At 50.2% G+C, this 18,699-nt stretch overlaps 1 protein-coding gene across 2 annotated transcripts in view; it reads right to left on the bottom strand.

Moving 5' to 3' along the window:
- RYR1 (ryanodine receptor 1) overlaps positions 1 to 18,699 on the bottom strand; it is a 116,684-nt gene that overhangs the window by 71,395 nt on the left and 26,590 nt on the right. For both annotated transcript variants that reach the window (XM_053209974.1, XM_053209975.1), the window contains exons 25-39: positions 18,464 to 18,666; positions 17,326 to 17,500; positions 16,953 to 17,161; positions 13,681 to 14,075; positions 12,592 to 12,724; positions 11,579 to 11,739; positions 10,985 to 11,150; positions 8,775 to 8,861; positions 8,388 to 8,614; positions 6,465 to 7,077; positions 4,693 to 4,956; positions 4,154 to 4,354; positions 3,702 to 3,813; positions 2,352 to 2,498; positions 98 to 371 (exon numbers count right to left, since the gene is read on the bottom strand). In XM_053209974.1, coding sequence (XP_053065949.1) covers positions 98 to 371; positions 2,352 to 2,498; positions 3,702 to 3,813; positions 4,154 to 4,354; positions 4,693 to 4,956; positions 6,465 to 7,077; positions 8,388 to 8,614; positions 8,775 to 8,861; positions 10,985 to 11,150; positions 11,579 to 11,739; positions 12,592 to 12,724; positions 13,681 to 14,075; positions 16,953 to 17,161; positions 17,326 to 17,500; positions 18,464 to 18,666 — 3,367 coding nt within the window. The remainder of the gene's footprint in view (positions 1 to 97; positions 372 to 2,351; positions 2,499 to 3,701; positions 3,814 to 4,153; positions 4,355 to 4,692; positions 4,957 to 6,464; positions 7,078 to 8,387; positions 8,615 to 8,774; positions 8,862 to 10,984; positions 11,151 to 11,578; positions 11,740 to 12,591; positions 12,725 to 13,680; positions 14,076 to 16,952; positions 17,162 to 17,325; positions 17,501 to 18,463; positions 18,667 to 18,699) is intronic.

The following is an 18,699-nucleotide window of genomic DNA, read 5'->3' as shown; positions in this document are numbered from 1 at the left end:
GACACGAGCCAGGGGGACGTGCTGGAGCTGGGAGGGCTCCCCTCCTTCCCAGGCGAAGTGCAAAGTCAGGGGAAGGGGCAGAGCCTCAGAGCCTCACCCAATGCTCTGGATCATGAGGTTTTCCTCCTGGGGACCCATCTGCACGATGAGCAGCGATCGGATCTGGCCCAGGCACTCAAGCAAGCTCATGGTGTCCTCCATGGACGATGGTGAGATGGTGTATGCCCGGGGCAGGGCACGCAGCAGCTCCCCGAGCCCGTCGTACTGCCGGTGCAGGAGGCTGAACATGGCCCGGACGAGCTCAGGGCTCTGCACAAAGTCCTCTTGAGCCCAGCGCACCACGGTGTGGGACACCAGCTCCTGCAGAGACTCTGGGAAGGGAACACAAGGGTCAGAACGCACTGCCGGGTTGCGGCCTTGAGCCGAACAACGCAGCAAGGGCCCCTCTTTCCAGAGGGCTTCGCAGTTACTAACCGCCCCTACCGTCACCTGCCAGGAGGGGGCAGATTCTGGCAGATCTTTTTTTTTTTTTTTTTTGTATTGCTTTAAGAGCCTCCCTGTTCTCTTTACCCTAATACCCAGACAGTAAGGGCCCCCTAAAGGTTTCAAGAGGAAAAAAAAAATGTATCATTCAAAATACCAGAGCACCATTATAAGCACCTTTGAAATATATAATGCACCTTTGAAAGCACAAGTCGCAATTCTACTTGTTCTGTAAAAATACTGCTGATTTTTGGGGGCACGTGGGTGGCTCAGCCAGTTAAGCGTCCGACTTCGGCTCAGGTCATGATCTCACGGTTCATGAGTTCAAGCCCTGAATCGGGCTCTGTGCTGACAGCTCAGAGCCTAGAGCCTGCTTCAGGTTCAGCGTCTCCCTCTCTCTGTCCCTCGTCCACTCACACTCTGTCTCTCTCTCAAAAATAAATACACATTAAAAAAACAAAAATAAATAAAAGTACCGCTGATTTTTTCATCAAGAGAGACAACAGACACAAAGAAAAACTGTCATTTGATGTCATTTGAAAATGATGTCAAGATTAATGGGTTTATTTTCCCAGTCCCTCCTTGAGACTCATCATGCTGACATCCAGCATCCATTTCTCTCTTTGCCTCTCTCTCCCAACCCTTTTCCTTTCCAGGATTTGGGGGGAGAAAAGACAGAGGTCTCATGTGTCTCAGGCTTAGGAGAAACCTCCATGCACTGACACTGAATGATGGTGTCATATCAATTCACGACCTTCCAGAAACGCTACACAATCTGGCCCTGGCACTTCTTTTTTTTTTTTAAGTTTATTTGTTTATTTTAAGATAGAGAGCAAGAATTGGGGGTGGGGGGTGGGGGCAGGGAGCAGAGAGAGAGAATGCTGCACTCTCAGCACAGAGCCCGACGCAGGGCTCGAACTCATGAACCATGAGATCATGACCTGAGTCAAAATCAAGAGTTGGATGTTCAACCGACTGAATCACCCAGCACCTCCCCCCACCCTTTTTTTTTAAAGTTTGGGCCTTGCACTGGTGACCTCATCTCCTGCCCCTCGCCTCCTGCTCACTCCCACACTGGCCTCTAAACATACCAAGCATGTTCCTGCCTCAGGGCCTTTGCACTGGCTGTTCCCTTTGTACCAGTCATCTTCCCAGATCTTTGCATACCTCACTCCTCCACTCTGACCCCTCCATCTATCCCACTCTCTCCTATCACTCAGCTTTATTTTTCTCCTTAGCACCCATGGCCACCTGACATTATGGTATATGTATATGTGTATCTGTTATAATATTCTAAACTCCTGAAGAACAGAGACTGTGACTTTTCCCCCCTACAATATCCCTCAGCCAAGCCAACAGTGCCTTGACTGTTGTAGAATTAAACCCTGTACCAACATCAGAGATTCTGTCCTTGTTGGATAGAGCTGATGTATAGTTTGTACAATGACCCACTGGCCCAACACTTATCATAACAGTGTTTCTAATCCCTCGTCATAGTAATTGTTTCACAAAAAAACAAAACAAAAAAAAAACAAACAAAAAAACAAACAAAAAAGAAAAACAAAGAAAATCCATGAGAACACAGAAGCCATGCTGGTATAGGCGCTTCCACCATCCCGACGTGGGATGTGTGTCTCTGCTCTGGCAGGCCATATGGCACACCGGTCCAACACACATACTGTGCAGCCCCCACATTTCGGCCACACTTTCAGCATGCCTCTTCTCTCACCCTACCTCCCACTCCTCCTCTCTCATTAATCCACCCCTCCCTTTTCCCTATTCCTCATGGCCTGTCTTGGACCCAGAGGCTCCCCAAACACAAGGCTGTCTGCCCCATCCCTGTCCCTCCCTACGGCCCCAGTCCTCACCGGGTTTGGCCTCCTCAGCAGGTGGTTCCTCCTCAGGTTTCTCCTCCTTCTTCTTCACCAGCCTCACTTTCTCCAGCAGGCTCATCAGGCGGCTGCCCAGGGTGGCCTCTTCCTCTGGCTCCTCCTCCTCTCCCTCCAGCTGAATTCCTGGAGTTGGTCAAGAAGATAGAGGGTGTCCTTCATCTGTTTGTTTATTCATCTACTCAGTCATTCATTTCTTTGTTCATTCATTGGTTCATTCATTCATTTCTCACTCATGTATCCCTTCTTGGGTTTTTCATTTATTTCTCTATATGTTCATGTTTGTTCATTTATTCATTCTTTGAAGCATTTTAAATATTTTTTAAACCAGCTATTGTAAATAGGTTAAAGAACTAAAGGAAACCATGTCTAAAGTATTAAAGAGAAGTATGATGACAGTGATGCCTCAAATAGAGAATATTAATAAAGAGGCAGGTCATATAAAAAAATACCATATAGAAGTTTTTGGGGCTGAAAAGTACAATAACTGAAATTTTAAAATCACTAGAGGAATACAATAGCATATTTGATCTGGTAGGAGAAAGAATCAGTGAACTTAAAGTTAGGACAATAGAGGTTATCCAGTCTGAAGAATAAAAAAGAATGAAGAAAAACTAACAGAGCCTTAGAGCCTGTGGACCAGAACATCACAAAATATATCAATATATGCATAATGGGAATCCCAGAAACAGAAATGAAAAATGGCCACAAAAATAGCCCAAAAGTCCCTCAAATCTGATGAAAAATATTAATCTATACATCCAAGAAACTTAACAAATTCCAAGTAGGATAAAATCAAAGAGCTCTACACTTAGACACATCATACCCAACTGTTTCAAAACAAAGGCAAACAAAGTCAGCCAGAGAAAAACAACTCATCATATATAAAAGAAGCTCAGTAAGATTATTAACTAAGTTATCAGAAACAATGGAAATTATCCATTCATCCCACCAGACACCCACCATCTCTCCATTCAATTTTTAATCATTCATCTATCCATCCATCCATCATCCTTCTCTTTATCCATAAGTCCACTCAGTCATCTCTTCACCCATTTCTTTACTCATTTATCTCTTTACCCACCAATTTACACACTCATCACTCACTTGCTGATAGCCATCCATCCATATATAATCCGCTCAAACACCCATATAAGCTTATCCTTCCACTCATCCTCTATCTGTTCACTAATATATCTGTTCATTCATTCGTTCAACCAAAAGTTACACTGCACCATAACTGTAAATATTTGAGATCAGGAAATCTTAGGGAAACTTCAGGAAAGGTCACAAGAGAAAGTCTGGGAGAAGGGTTCTCTGATCTCTTACCACAGTGTGCCAGCAAGTCTTGATGAAATTCAAGCAAATCCTGCCGGACCTCTTCAGGGAGAGGACAATCTTCGTCATCCTCACCATCTTTGAAGTGCAATAGCATGTTTATCTAGGGGAAGGTCATAAGTTAGAATGAGGGTCAGAAGCTCAAGAGCAGAAATTCTGAGATCAAGGATCAAAGATCCAATTGTGAGTCCCTGTCTAAGGCCATGAGTTAATGAAGACTATCTGAGAAATTAGAGGTTTGAAAGGAGTCAGGGTCAGTCTGAGGTCCTACTAAGAGGTCCTATTGGTTCAGAGAGACATAGGAGAGTGAGAGATAAATATATGAACAGGGTCAGGGGTCAGGCCTGAGCTTGGAGGTTTAGTACCATCAGCGATCAGAGTGGGGGGAGGGGTTGATGTTGGGATTTAAAAATAATGCCAGCTGGGATCAGGGGTCAGAAGACCTGCTCCTGGGGTGGGGAGCGGAACTCGCGAGTACGTCGGGCAGTCTCAGCTGCGGACATGGTGAAGGCTTTCATGAGGAGGCCATAGCGGTCCCGCTGGTTGGCCTGGAGTTTGTCCACGTAGCGCTCCGCAAAGGCTGCTAGGGATTCCACACGGTGCTGCAGCTCTTGGTCACAGAAATACTCCAGCAGGTGGCACATCTGTGGGAGGACAGCCATGCAGTAGGGATGACGGCGGTGAGACCATCAGGACTTCCTTAAAAACTTTTCTTGCTTCCTCTCCCCTCTCCATGGCCCTGCCCCATCTGCTGCCGTCATTTCTTGCCTGGATCCTTAAGCCAGACTTCTCCGTGGTCTCATCCCTCCAATTCACTTGCCACATGGCAACCAGAGGGGCCATTTGCATGCCAACCACCTGTGGCACTTCCACAGCTCCCCACTGCCTCAGGGCAAGGTCCAGACTCACCCCCCCCCCCACCAGATCCTGTGTTTTCCAGCCCAGATGAGTGGAGGCTGGAGAACAGGAAGAACCAGCCTACCTGTAACTTCACAGACTCTGGCAACTTCATCTGGAGCAGCCCTTCCTCCAGGCCTTCTTCTTTTTCCCCTTCGGCTGTCTCCTCTTCCTCTTTTTCCTCATCTTCCTTCTCCTGTGCCTCTTCCTCCTCATCCTCTTCCTTCTCCTCTTCATCTTCTTCTTCCTCTTCCTCCTCTTCCTCTTCCTCTTCTTCTTCAGTGAATACTTCAGGCTCAATCATCTTCAAGATCTGTTTCACATCCTCATCATCAAAGATGCCCATCACCTATAGGACAAAGCCTGGATCCTTCACTGTGGCCCACAAGACCTCAAATTAAGTCCCAGCCTCACTCCCCAACCTACTTCTCCTGAATATGCCAAATTCATTCCTGCATGGGCTACATGTGATTCCTCCGACACAGAGAAATGTCACCCCCTGCCCTGCTCTCCAGCCTCCTTAAGATCCCCCCAGATCCACACCCTGTGTCCCACCTAAGCACATAGCCAACCAGACCACAGAGCCAAACATGAGTGCCTCTCCCTTCACTAGCAAATGTTCTTTCTCCCAAACTTGAGCATACGTGACTCTGAAACAGACCATACCCTACCCTGACGGATGCCTTCATAGCTCCTAGCATATGCTAGCACTCAGTAAACATAATGAAAATGCTAACAGATGGAGGGAGGGAAGGTAGATGAAAAGGAAAAGCAGTGGGGAGAAGAGAGATGGGTAAGTGGGGGAGGGGGGACTGGGTGGCTGACTTAACAGATGGAATATCAGAGGTCTGAAGGGGAGAGAAATTGATGGGCAGATATGGATGGGAAGATGAAAGTAAAGGTGGAGGAAGAAATGGGCGGATAGATGACAGGATATGTAGTGTATGGATGGGTGGGCGGGTAGGTGGATGGATGATGAGACAGGTGCATGAGTATGTACATGAGTGGATGGGTAAACAGATACATGGGTAAATAGCCAGGGGATGGGATGAAATGGGATGCGTGGATGATGGATGGGTGGATAGTTTGGGCACGAAAATTTGGATGGATGTATATATTCATGAGTCATCAGATGGGTATGTGAATGAAAGGGCCCATGAAACAGAGGATGAAGAATGGGTGGGTGGGAGGTGGACGAATGGGTGTAGACGGTTGGGTGGATTTGTGGGTAGGTGGATGGGCGCACATACATATGGATTGAGAGATGCATCGGTGAACAGACAGGTAGGTGGAAGATGAAGGAATGGATGAATCTGTAGATGGGTGGATGGATGGAGGCACAGGGGGAAGGCGGATGATAGCTGGATGGATGAAAGGAAAGACAGATTAATAAATAAGTGGGTAGGTGGATAAATGAACAGACGGAACAGTGGGTGTACTGATGTATGAGTAAATGGAAGGATGAATGGAAACTAGATTGAAAACTGGATGGATGGTACGTGAATGGATGGATGGAGACGTGGGCAGAAAATAGAAGAATAAGTGGATGGTCTTGTGGATGGGAAGATGGGAGTTTGACTGAATAACTGGGTGGATGGAAAGGCAGGTGGAGGATGAATGGATTGATGGATGAATGATGGTTGCTTGGTTGGATGGACGAATGGAAAGAAGGGGGAAAACAACGATAAGCAGATTAACAGATGACAGATGAACGGATGGGAGGAAAAGTGAACAAAGGATGGAGAGATGAACGGGCGGTTGGAGGCACAAATGAGAGGGAGGTTGACGTACGGATGGATGGATTGTTTGGAATGTGGAAGAAGAACGGGACAGAAGGAAGCAGGAGGAAACCATTACCAGCAGGGTGGACACAAGCTTGAGCACGGGCACAAACTGGAACTCCACAGAGCCCCCGACAGGGTCACGTGCGTGCTGCCCACCATCGCGCACGGCCTCCCCCAGCATTCTCAGTGCTTTATCCCGCAGGGCCTCGAGAGGGATGCTGGGGCTGAGGCGGGCCGGGGCTTCTGCCGCCCCGGCAGCCGGCAGGGCAGCCACGAAACAGGGCGGTGAAAAATGGTGTGGAGGCCGCAGCGAGGTGGTGACGCCAACGCCAGGCAGGCGGTGGCGGCGGGGGCCGTTTTCCGCACTCTTTCCGGGCGGGAAGAGAGTGATGGCGCGGGTCTCCTCCGTGAGGGGCACGATGTACTCAGAGAGCATGGAGCGGCGGCTGCGGCAGGCACTTTCCAGATGGATGCTGATGAGCAGGTCGTAGAAGCCCGCCCGCAGCGGGCCCGGCAGGTGCGCGTCCTCCAGGGCGTGTAACAGCTGCGCCTGGTCCACGTGGCTGCACAGAGCGTGCGCCACGCGGTTGTTGCCCAGGGCGCACACGGCGCGGTAGAGGCGGAGGGTGTGAGAGTGGAACCGCTGCAGGTGCAGGCGCTCCGACAGCTCCAGGATGTCCATGCATCTGCGGCGGAGACGGGCCAGAGCCAGCAGAGGAGGTGGGAGGGAGGCAGGGGCACAGAGAGGCAGAGAGGGGTACCGGTGAGAGTGGCGGCCACCCCAGCAGGGGTTCCCGGGGGCCCACTGGGTCAGGGTTCTGTGAGGCGTGTGGAGCCAGGTCTTTCCATGGTTCTAGAAGTCCCTAAGTGGTCTGGGGTGCTCCTTGGGATTTATCTGGGATCCCTGGGATGGTCTGGTACTCAGTATCTGAGAATCTCCGGAGGAGATCTGGTGACCCTAAGATACGTCTGGGATTCCCAAATGGAAACTGAACCTCCCTCTGGCAGGGCTGAGTAACTTGGCGATGTTTGAGTGCCACGAGAATGTAAACCCCACCAGGGCAGGACCTGTCTGCCTTTTGGGGTTTGGTTTGTTTGTTTTTGTTTTTGTGTTTGTTTTCTGCTGTATTCCCAGAACCTAAACAGGACTTAGCACATAGTGAGTGTTCAATAAATGCTTGTTAGACAGATAGGTAGATAGATGGGTGGATGATGGATAGTGAGTAAGTGAGCGAGCGAGTGAGTGAGTGAATCTGGGACTCCCGGAGGTGGGCCTGGGTCCCCTTGGGCAAGTCTGAGCCCCAGAGTTATATGTGAGCATTGCTGGAGTGTCTGTTCACAAGAGCTTGGTGTCTCCAGCCCAGAATGCTGCTGGCCACGTAGGAAAAGCTCAGAGCCGTTTGTTGAATGAATGAATAAAAGAAAGATGACACACGTTACAGCCTCCTGGAGTGAGTCTGGGGCTGGACTGTGTGTTCAGAGTAACTAAGAGCATTCCTGCCATACATGTGAATACATCTCTACCCCAGGTGTGTCTGGGTCCCCTGGACTGGGTTTGAGATCCCCACGGGACACATCCGAAGTCTCCGTGGGCGTGTCTCCCAGGACAACCGGGGGCACGTGCAGGCCCCTCTGAGTAATGTCCGTGACCCTCCGAGGTGCACTTGAGGCTCCTGGAGTGTTGTGTGGCTCCTCAGTGTGGATCTGGGCTCCCTGACATAGGCTTGGAGCCCTGTGGGGTAGGTCTGGGGTCCCTGGAGGTGAGTCGTTGGTCCACTAATATGGGCCTAAAGCCCTCTGAGGTGGGTCTGGAGTCCCCTGGAGTCTTATCTGGGGATGCCCCCGCTGAGTCAGGGTTCCCTGAGGTAGGTCTGGGGCCTCCTGGGGTGTTGTCTGGAGTCCTGGGGTACGGGTGGAGGGGTGCACCGAGGGGGATCTGGACCCCAGAGGGCTTGCAACACCCGTCCCACCCCTGCGGGTCTGGGCCGGCCCTGACCGGTTCTCCTCAGGGATGTGCAACGCCATCATGGTCAGTGGCTCCTGGCACTGCACGGCCCAGCCCAGCCGCTCGCCGGCTCGCCGCGTCACCACCTGCAGGAAGTGGTTGGGCATCCGGCTCCACGAGACAGGCATCAGCATCTGCATCTCGAGCCGAGGCGGGCACTGCGGGGCCGGGTTCTTGCGCTCACTCAGAAACATGGCGGCTGACAGCGGCATGATGTTCTGGAGGCACAGAGGTGTGCACCGGTCACAATTCCCAGCCCTCTCTGTCCTGCCACTCTGCTTCCAGGGAGACCTCCCGGATTGCCCCACTTTTCAGCCACTCTGCCAGCCTGACCTCCCGCACCTACTGCCTTAGCCTGCCCCATCACCGCACCCTCACCTTCTGCTTCCCCAGCTCAAACTGGATGACATTCTGGTGGGTGGGCAGGACAAAGACGGCAGGGAACAGCTTCGTGTTGGGCTCCACCTGGCAAGACAGAAGAGGGCAGGATGAGGAAGCGGGTGACCTGGAGGTGATGTTGAGTGTGGATTCTGAACCCTGGGGGTCGATTGCCCCAGCTTGATCCTGCTGGTGTCTATGGGTCCAAACTCAGGCACTGAAAGCGCCCCAATGACCCCGAGGCTGCTCACGGGCTGTCCCCCCTCCGATCCGGCCAGGCCAACCTCCAGCTCCCCCGGGATCACTGTGCATATCATGCCCGCCACCATTCCCACTTCTCTCCCAAGACTCATGCTTCAAAACCCAGAAGGTTCTTCTGACTGCGCTTTCCCTCCAGCCCCTCTGATCTCCGCAGCGGAACCCCCCCCCCCCCCCGAGCCTTCATCACCACAAACACCATCGTCTGTGAAGCCGTCTTGCCCAACCTGAATCTAACCGCACCTCTGGACCCGTCTCCTAGCTCCCAGGAAATACAGGGGACAGAGGAAAATGTTAAAACAACACCAGGGGGATGTGACAGCCAGATGCAGACTGAGAAGCTAGGCCGGCACTCCCGATGGCGGTAGACACATGAATCTCCCAGGATTAAGTTTGGCATTCTCATTGGGCAAGTCTGGGGAGAAGCCTGAGATTCCGCATTTTTAAAAAAATGTTTTAAGTTTTATTATTTATTTTGAGGGGAGAGGGGCAGAGACAGAGAGAGAGAGAGAGAGAGAGGGAGAGAGAGAGAGAATCCCAAGCAGGCTCTGCATTGCCAGTGCAGAGCCCGATGCGGGGCTTGAACTCACGAAACCGTGAGATCATGACCTGAGCTGAAACCAAGGGCCAGCCGCTTAACCAACTGAGCCACCCAAGGTGTCCTGACAGTCTGCATCTCTAATGAGCCCCCAGGTGAGGCAGACCCGGCCGGTCCAGGGACCATACTTTGAGAAGCAAAGCTTTACAGGACAGACAGCCTGGTTTCTTCAGCAAACATTTCGAAGAGAGAGAGAGCTGGAAGGGAAATCTACACAGGAGACTCGAGGGGTCTAGCAACCAATTAAAATAGAAGACCTTATTTGGATTCCAGTTCAAATGAACAAATGGGAAAAAGACAGTTTTGAGACAACCGGGGAAATGGGAACATGGACTGGATATTTGGTTAATTAATTAGGAATTATTGGATTTGTTTGTGTTTGTTTTTTAGATCCAAGTGGTATTGTGGTCATGCTTTTTAAAAGAATCCTTATTTTTTTAGAGATACATACTGAAAAGAGATGAAAGATATCTGGGACTCCTTCAAAACCATCCAGAGTGTATGGCAGTGAGGGGGGTGTGGAGGCTAAAGACAACACGAGATTGGCTGTGAGTGCGTACTCGTTGAAGCTGGCTAGTGGGGACATGGAGGTTCAGTACGCTATTCTATTTTTGCATGTTTTTGAAAATTCTCCATTTGAAATAAAGTTTTAGGGGCGCCTGGGTGGCTCAGTCGGTTAAGCATCCGATTCTTGATTTCGGCTGGGGTCATGATCTCACATGGTTTGTGAGATTGAACCCCGCATCGGGCTCTGGGCTGACGTCATGGAACCTGCTTGGGATTCTCTCTCTCCCTCTCTCTCTGCCCCTCCCCTGCTTGCTCGATCTCTCAAAGTAAGTAAAGTTTAAAAAATAAAAATAAAATAAAGTTTTACAGAATCCAAGTTAGATGCATTAATGGGTGGATAGGTGGACAAATATGTCATAAAGCCAGTGTAGGTGGTAGTATCTTGGTAGTGGGTATGTGGGTGTTCAAAGTACGATTCTTTTAATTTTGTTGTACGTTTGAGATCTTTCATCATAAAATGTTGAAAAGGAAAAGACTACCTTAGGATTCATCCTAGGGTGTTCCTTGACTGGTGAAAGGTTGGCAATTGATGTCACCTGGCCTAAGAGGGACTATGGACCACTCTCCAGGGTCAAGGCTGTCTCCTCCGTTCTGGGTGTCAGTTCAATGCAAGATTAACTAGGTGGTCCCCCCGGAACTACCCAGGTCTGGCCTGTCCCGAGGGCAGACTAGGAGCTGTTTTTGTCCTGTCTCTCTGGGATCTGTCCTCAGAGGGGGTCTGGAAGGGCCATCCTAGTGTAGTGGGACATGAGAACACTGTTGCTAAGTTGCTGAGGGCCGGGCTCACCTGGAAAAAGGTGTTGCTTTCTTTGCCATTAGCAGTAAATGTCATCAGGCCAGTGGCCAAGTCCACGAGGCAGCCAATGACAAGGTCCGTGTGGCTGATCCGGCCCTGCTGCCCCGAGCTCACGAAGTCCCCGCCCCACACCATGTAGCAGTTGCTGCACTTGAGGCTGGAGGAAACAGGAGTGGTCAGTGCATAGACTCTGGACACTTCCTTCCCCAAACTCCCAGGACACCATGACCTCAGAGCTCCATACCTAAACCCCCACCACCCGCAGACCTGATGCCGAAACCCCGAGCCCCTCAGAGTGAAGGTTCTTAGAAGTTGGCTGGGGGTTCTGGGAGGAAGAGAGGGAAGGAGAGCAGGAAGAGAGAACAGAGAAAGGAGGAAATGTAGAAAGGGGAGGGTGAGATGAAGAAGGAAGAGAAAATGGAAAAGAACAAATGGAAAAAGAAGAGGAGAAGAAACCAAGAGCAGGAGCCATTGTTGGAAAGTCAACAGGAAGAGAAGAGGAGAAGAAGAGGGGGAGGGAAGCTGCCGAGCCAGGTGCCCAGCACTGACCTCTCACTTCCCACTGTCCCCACCCCTCCTGGGCACCTGCTGTGGACGTTGCCTTGTTCGTCCCCCATGGTCACCGTCACTGCCCGGACCTTGCTGAGGTCGAAGTTCATGTCGTGTTGATGGTAGTCGGGGGTGACCCAGCCCACCCACACACAGCTGGGCTCCTGGCCAGCGAAGACCCTCACGGAGTAATAGTACTAGAGAGGCAAAGGGGGATCAATGGTCAGTCTGGAAGGCGGGTGACACAGGGCTTCCCTGGGACTCTAAGTTGGCCTCTCTGGATTTGCAGTGTCCTCTGGGAGTTCAACAATAAATTACTGGTTTTGAGACCCCCTGGGTCTATGTCCCTGTTTCTGTGTCTACTGATATATTTTTAGACTCGGGAATCCTCTGGGACTATTTGTGATACCCCCAAATTTGGGTACCTCTCCAAATCGCAAAGTTACTGATAAATAATAGTTAACAAACAGTTCACAAGTTAATTTACTTAACTTTTATAATCACCATCAAGTGGGTACAACTTTTATCCTCATTTTACTGATGGGAGAACCATAAAGCTTCCATAAAGGAGAAGGCATAGAGAGCAGTTGAGGTGACTTACCCACTTGGCACCCAGGTAGCCCATAATCCTAACCACGAAGCTACCTGTCTCAGAAAACATTCCAGATTTGGGAAATCCCTAAACTGTATTGAGATAATTGTCAATTTTGCTTCCCAGGAATATACTAGAGTAGCTATTAAATTTGGGGGTATCGAGTTTATATGGGTGAACCCAAATATTGAGGTCCCAAGCCTACATTGCTATATACTCTGGATTCTGGGATCCCTGGGAGTTTTATCAGTGTGCCTTATAGCTTCATGGTGTTCCCTGCAATTTTTAGACCCCTAGCTATACGGATTCAGGGGTTCAAGGGATTAAATCAGTGTGTGCTCTATTTCGTGGACTTCAGTATATATCAGGGTGTCCCCAGGAAGGGAAATTACTAGAGATGGCAGCATGAAATTTGGAAATCTGAGGGGTCTCGGAGTTAAGGGCCCCGGGTTCACACCGTGGTGGTATTGAGGATGATCTCGGGGTCATCACGGTTGTCAGCAGGCACCACCTCTCGAGGGAGTCGAGGCAGAGTGGGAGTGGCTGGTGGTTGGGTCATCATGGCGGCCTTCTTGGCCTTGAATAAGAACCTGGTGATGAGGAAAGGCTACCGTGAGAGCCAGCTTTCAAGCCCAGTCCCCCCAGGCCTCTTCACCACAACATTCATGGCCCCCACGTCTATCCTAAATACATCCCATTTCTAATGCCCAAGACCTCGCCTCTTGAAGGATAAAACTCCCAACTGTGTCAGCATAATCCATTCTGGAGATGCTGTGCTCTGTGCTTACTGATACCCAGTCACCCAAATTTAAAAGTGCCTCTGGGAACATGGAGGTTCCCTTTGGGGCATACAGTGGTTCCCCAAGTCCGCATTTCTCATATGGGTGCTAAAGGCATTTGGGAAAGGACAATTCTTCATTGTGTGGTACTGTCTTATACACTGAAGGCATGTAGGATTCCTGGAGCAGTACCACCACCTCAACGAACCATGATGACCAGCATCGTCCATCACGTCCAAGCACCCACCGAGAGACACAGAACTACATCCCATTGAAAACCACTGCCTAGTAGAGGAAAACACATTTGCTTCAAATCAGGCTTAATGCCTTTTGAGAGTCTCCTTTGAAGTTAGCTTTTTGGGGGCACATTTGAGACAGAGAAGTGACCCCAAGCTAGAAGACCAGTGGTGTTCACTGGGATACCTTGGGGTACCATCAACTCTCCCATGATATTTTAGTGTCTGTCCACTATAGTGTCCATGGATAATGAAGTCCATTGGGTGAAATGCTTTGAGGCCCATTAGGTACCCCCAAGGATAGTGGAGTTCTCCACAGATGTAGTGGGGTACTCTGATTTTACATTCTCAAGGAAATGAGGGCATCCCAGGAAAATAATGGGGTTCACTTGAGGCATGATAGTTTCCCTCAGTGTTCTAACTCCTCTTAACATATATGGGGCCACTCTGGGATACATTGGGGTTCCTCAAGTTATTGAGGTTACCTAATTGGGGGTCCCAAACCCCACCCTGGCCCCACCCTTGACTCACCCTCTCTTCTTGTTCTTCTCTGTGGTAGCATCCTTCTCGTTCTCCACCCTGGCGGGCGGGGCCTCTGCCCCAGCCTGGGCGTTGCCCCCGGGTGCCCCCTCCTTGGCAGTTCCTTCTTTGGCCCCCTCAGCCTCGCCCCAGCGCCCCGCTGAGCGGCGCAGGTTTTCATAGTCCGGGTCGGGTTCTGCCGCTCTGACCTCATCCTCGGCGGGGGGCTGCAGGCCTGGGGGCGCCAGGGGCGTGGCCCCAGCCGTGCAGCGGAAGTGCTGGTGGAACTGGACCGGAAGGCTGAGCCGGAGAAAGAGCATCTCCACGAGACTGTTCTGGGAGCCCCAGGTGCGGTGGCTCAGGCGCAGGCAGGGCGGTGTATCCACAGTGCCATCCACGCGGGCCACCTGAAGGGAAGCAGGAAGACTGAGCCAGGCAGGCAGGCTAGGCCACGGGTCCAAAACCTGGTACTCACAGAGCCACCGTTAGGCCTTAGAGCACCTGTGTGAGAATCAGCCAGACTCGCTCCTCTGGGTGGATGCGCTCCCTGTGGGACACACAGCTTGGCTGCGGGGTGCGTTCAGCCCTCTGCCAATCTCTGTCTAGGCACCTGTACAGTGGCAGCCCTGGTCAGACACTGGAATCCACTGGAATCACTTTGGGAGTTTCCAGGACCTACCTGTGCGTCTCACTCCAGACTAAGTCATCCACCCATCCATCCATTCCACAAATACTTACTGAGAGCCTACTGTATGCCAGGCACTGTTCCAAGTGCCAGGAACACATCAGTGAACAGGACAAAGGCCCTGCCCTCCTGGTCTCTTGGGGAGAGTCTCAGGGAGAGCAGGCCAGAAGGGGCAGAGTTTTGTAAAGGCTCCCCAGATGAACTTTTGCTAAACTTTCTGTATATGGAGACACAACATTAAGGAAAGGGGGCGTGTCATAATGCACAACATGACGAGGTTATAGAGTGGCCCCACCTGTGTGCCCAGCACCCAGATGGAGAAACAAAATTGACCAAGTCCCTCAGGAGCCCTCTTGGTGCCCACTTAGACACCACTCTCTCAAAGGCAGTGAGGGATTCTGATGAGAGAAATGTACCAGCCTGGCTTAAACAAGAGGCAGGAGCTGACAGAGAGCAGGTGCCTGGCCTCTACGTTCCAAAGACAGGCTCTCCAAGGTTTTCTGGAGACTCTATAAACAACTGGAGTGGTTCCCACTCTTTGATGTCTCTCTTCAAAGACCAAATACCAAGACCTCTGTGCTCCCTTTCTGCCAGTCAACAAATTTTACCCAGAAACTGTGGCCAAGATTTGCTGTTCTCAGAATGTCTGCAGGGTCTTTTTCTCTACTCTCTCCCATCTCTTATAGACCCTGTTTTGCTCTTGGGCAAGAGTCTACTGACCATCTCCCTCCTGTGATTTGTGTGCAAAGTAACTAAACTTCGGAGGTATTCTTTCACGGTAACATCCTCCTGATTTAGCACACCATAAATTAGCTCTGCCTGTTCTTGAACTTTCTACGAATGGGATCCCACAAGATGTGTTTTGTGTCTGGCTCCTTTCCTTTTTAAATTTTTTAAGATGTTTATTTATTTATTGCTGAAATGGGGGAGGGGGATGCAGGCAGAGAGAGAAGGAGAGAGAGAGAATCCCAAGCAGGCTCTGCCCTGTCAGCTCAGATGCAGGGCCCAATCACTCGAACCATGAGATCATGACCTGAGCCTAAATCAAGTGTCCTGACGCTTAACCGACTGAGCCACCCAGGCACCCCGTGCCTGGCCTCTTTCTCTCGGGATTATGTCTGTGAGATTCACCCGGATGGTTGTGTGTAGGTTAGTCTATTCATTCTCATGGCTGTCTAGCATTCTGTTCTTTGGGTTGAGAACACATCTGGCAGTAGCAGGAATTAGGAGGTCCACATCTGTTCTACCAGCCTCTCCCTCCTCTGGCTCTGGTCTTTCTGCCTCTGCTATTGTCCCCTACAATCCATTCTCAATGGAGACCTTTCCAAAAGTCACATCCAAACTGGACATTCCCCTGCTTTAAACCCATCCATTCTCACCTAGTTGCAAAATGCCTCCCCACAAATTATTGATTAATTACAAAGAGAAAAAAGTAATTTATGGTGGAGAAATCTGAGAGACTCCACCTAAATCAAACAGTCAAAATTAATGTAATTGGTAATAAGACATAATGACATTATGTGCCTCCTGATATTCTCCATCAGGCAGGACACGATGTCTTGGTATTTCTGCCAAATAGGTGTAACTTGTACCTAATCATGTGGCGACATTCAGCAAACCAAAATGAGAGCTATTCTGCAAAATAACTGGTGTGTACTCTCCAAAAATGTTAATGTCATGAAAGACAAAGACAGACTCAGGAACGTTCTACATTAAAGAATAAAGAGGAGAGTGTGGGTAGCTCAGTTGGTTGAACATCCAACTCTTGATTTTAGCTCGGGTCATGATCTCACAATTGGTCACGAAATCGGGTCCTGCATCTGGCTCCATGCCCAGTATGGAGCCTGCTTAAGATTCTCTCTCTCCCTCTCACTCTGCCCTTCCCCTGCTCATGTTCATGCTTTCTCTCTCCCCCCCTCAAAAAAATTTTAAAAAATAATTATTAAAAGAATAAAGAGACATAACAACTCAATGCAACATGTAATCCTGGATTTGATTCTGTACCAAAAAAAAATTTTTAATCACCACAATTACTAAAATTTGAATACAGATTATGAATTAAGTAATAGTACGTATTGGTGTTAAATTTCCTGATTTTCATGACCTGACTTCTGTATTTGCAGTTCTGTAAGAGCATAGCCTGTTCTGAAGAAATGCATATTGAAATGTTTAGGGATAAAGAACCATCATGGGGGCGACTGGCTGGCTCTGTTGGTAGAGTGGGCAACTCTTGAGCTTAGGGTCCTGAGTTCAAGCCCCACGCTGGGCATAGAGTTTACATTAAAAAAAAAAAAAAAAAAGAGGCATGATGTCTCCAATGTATTTAAATGATTCAGAAGGGGGGGGGGAAGGGATTAATCCAGCTCTTCTTTTTTCCCCTCCCCCTATTTTATAGGCAAGGCCCCTGGAGCTCAGACAGGTTGTAGTTTGCTGAGGTTATACCTGACAAGGTAGCCCTGGGAGCTCAACTGTCCCAACATGCCCTTCTACATGGTTTGTGGGCTAACACAGAAGAAAAGGAGACACTTGGGGAAGAGAATTGTGGGAAGAATGAGGTTTGGAAGCAGATCAGAGGGTATTGAGTGGGGTCAGTCCTCACCTCATAGTGGGGGTGCTCAAGGGGTACAGCCTCAAATTGGGGAAGGCTTTTGCTGAACCAGGTGGTGACCGGGCGCTGCATGTTGATGGCGAATGGCTCAAAGCCTTCCTGGAGGCCACAGATGGCAAAGAACCGCAGGGAGCTCACATCCTGGCCCAGGTTCAGGTGACCCACCTGACCAGGTCCCAAGCTGCAGACAGGCAGGAAGCCTGGTGGGAGGGGATGGATGGGCAGGGGTGAGGATAGGTGGGCAGGGTGGGAGCAGGAGGGGAGGAGGTACTGTGGAAGGAAGGGATGGAAAGGGGGAGACTAGGGATGCAGTGTAGGGTCAGATGAAAGAAAACCAGAAAGGGGCCCCGAGGCCAGCCCTTACCATCCCCAACCTCAATTTCCCGGAAGGCCGTTTCAGAGCCTGAATCGGACATCAGGACCTCGCCATTGAGGGTGAAGATAATGGTGTTCTCTGTGAGGTCGATCATGCAGCCCACGACATCGCCTGACTGCCAGGGACGCCCAAACGGTTCACTGCCCAAGTGCCAGCGCTGGCCCTGTGAGGAGGTGAGGGGAAGATGTGGGGTGAGAGAGACACAGAGAAATGGAGACATGCAGAAGCAAGGAGAGACATGTAAAGATACACATGCAAGGCACTGGGTTCAAGACATGTGGGACAGACAAGGGGTCACCCCCACAGGGTTCCCATCTTTTCCCATATTTGCATCCATGATCTTTGGAATGTAAAGGATAGGTTTTCATGCTTTCCCTTCCCACTGATCTCTGTATCCCATCCCTTCTGCCTGCGTTTACTCTTTCCATGGCTGGTGCTAGGGTTATGCAGACCACCAAAGTGGTAGTCGGGGGTTCAGGGCCGTGGTAAGTTAGAGGGATGGAAGGGAAAAGTGAACCTACCAATGTCCCCTCTACAGACTCACATATACCTATATGCCCCCAGAATAGGTAAATGGATAATGAGATGGATGGATGGGAAGTAGGGTGCATGGCCAGATGGAAGAATGGAATGGAAGCTTACTCTACATTGGTTGATACAAGGAAGGAAGAAATTATAGACAGATAGATGGATGAGTGGGTGGGTAGATGGATGGATAGATAGGTGGACAGGTGGATAAATGGATGAGTGGATGGATGCATGCAAATGATTTGATCGATAAGTGAAATCACAAATTGCTTAAATAAGTGAATGGCTAAACTAACAAAAAAATGAATAAACGGATGGAAATGTGGATGGGTAAGTGGTTATTTGGGCAGATGAGTAGATGGGAGGGTAGTCGGATTTGTGGATAGGTGGATGGATGAATAGACGGATGGTTGGATGGAAAGATGGATGATGGATAGATATGTGCATGGACAGAGAGGGATGGATGAACAGATGGACGAGTGGTAAGGCAGATCAGGGATGAGTGGACAGTGGGGCACAGACAGAGGCAGGGCTGGAGTGTATGAGCTGTGCGGAGGGACCACAGGGCCTGGCAGAAGGGAGCCCAGGGAGTACCCACGCGGTGCCCATTGAAGACATAGGCCAGCTCGTCAGCTCCCAGCTCCACGTCAGGCCGCAGCTCAGGCCTCGCCCAGCCCACTCGCATCTCACCGGTGGTGACTGCCTCGAACTCAAAGTACCAGCGGCCGCTCTGCACCGTGTAGGATTTCTCTGCCCGGAAGATGCGCACCCGGTCCCAACGAGACTGGCTCTCCACCAGACCTACAGAGTCAGGGGCCAAGCAGAGTCAGAGAC

Source organism: Acinonyx jubatus, chromosome E2 (assembly GCF_027475565.1).
Source record: "Acinonyx jubatus isolate Ajub_Pintada_27869175 chromosome E2, VMU_Ajub_asm_v1.0, whole genome shotgun sequence".
NCBI classification, from domain to species: Eukaryota; Metazoa; Chordata; class Mammalia; order Carnivora; family Felidae; genus Acinonyx; species Acinonyx jubatus.
The sequence above is the reverse complement of the archived record's forward strand: the minus strand, read 5'-3'. Positions and strand labels throughout refer to the sequence as shown.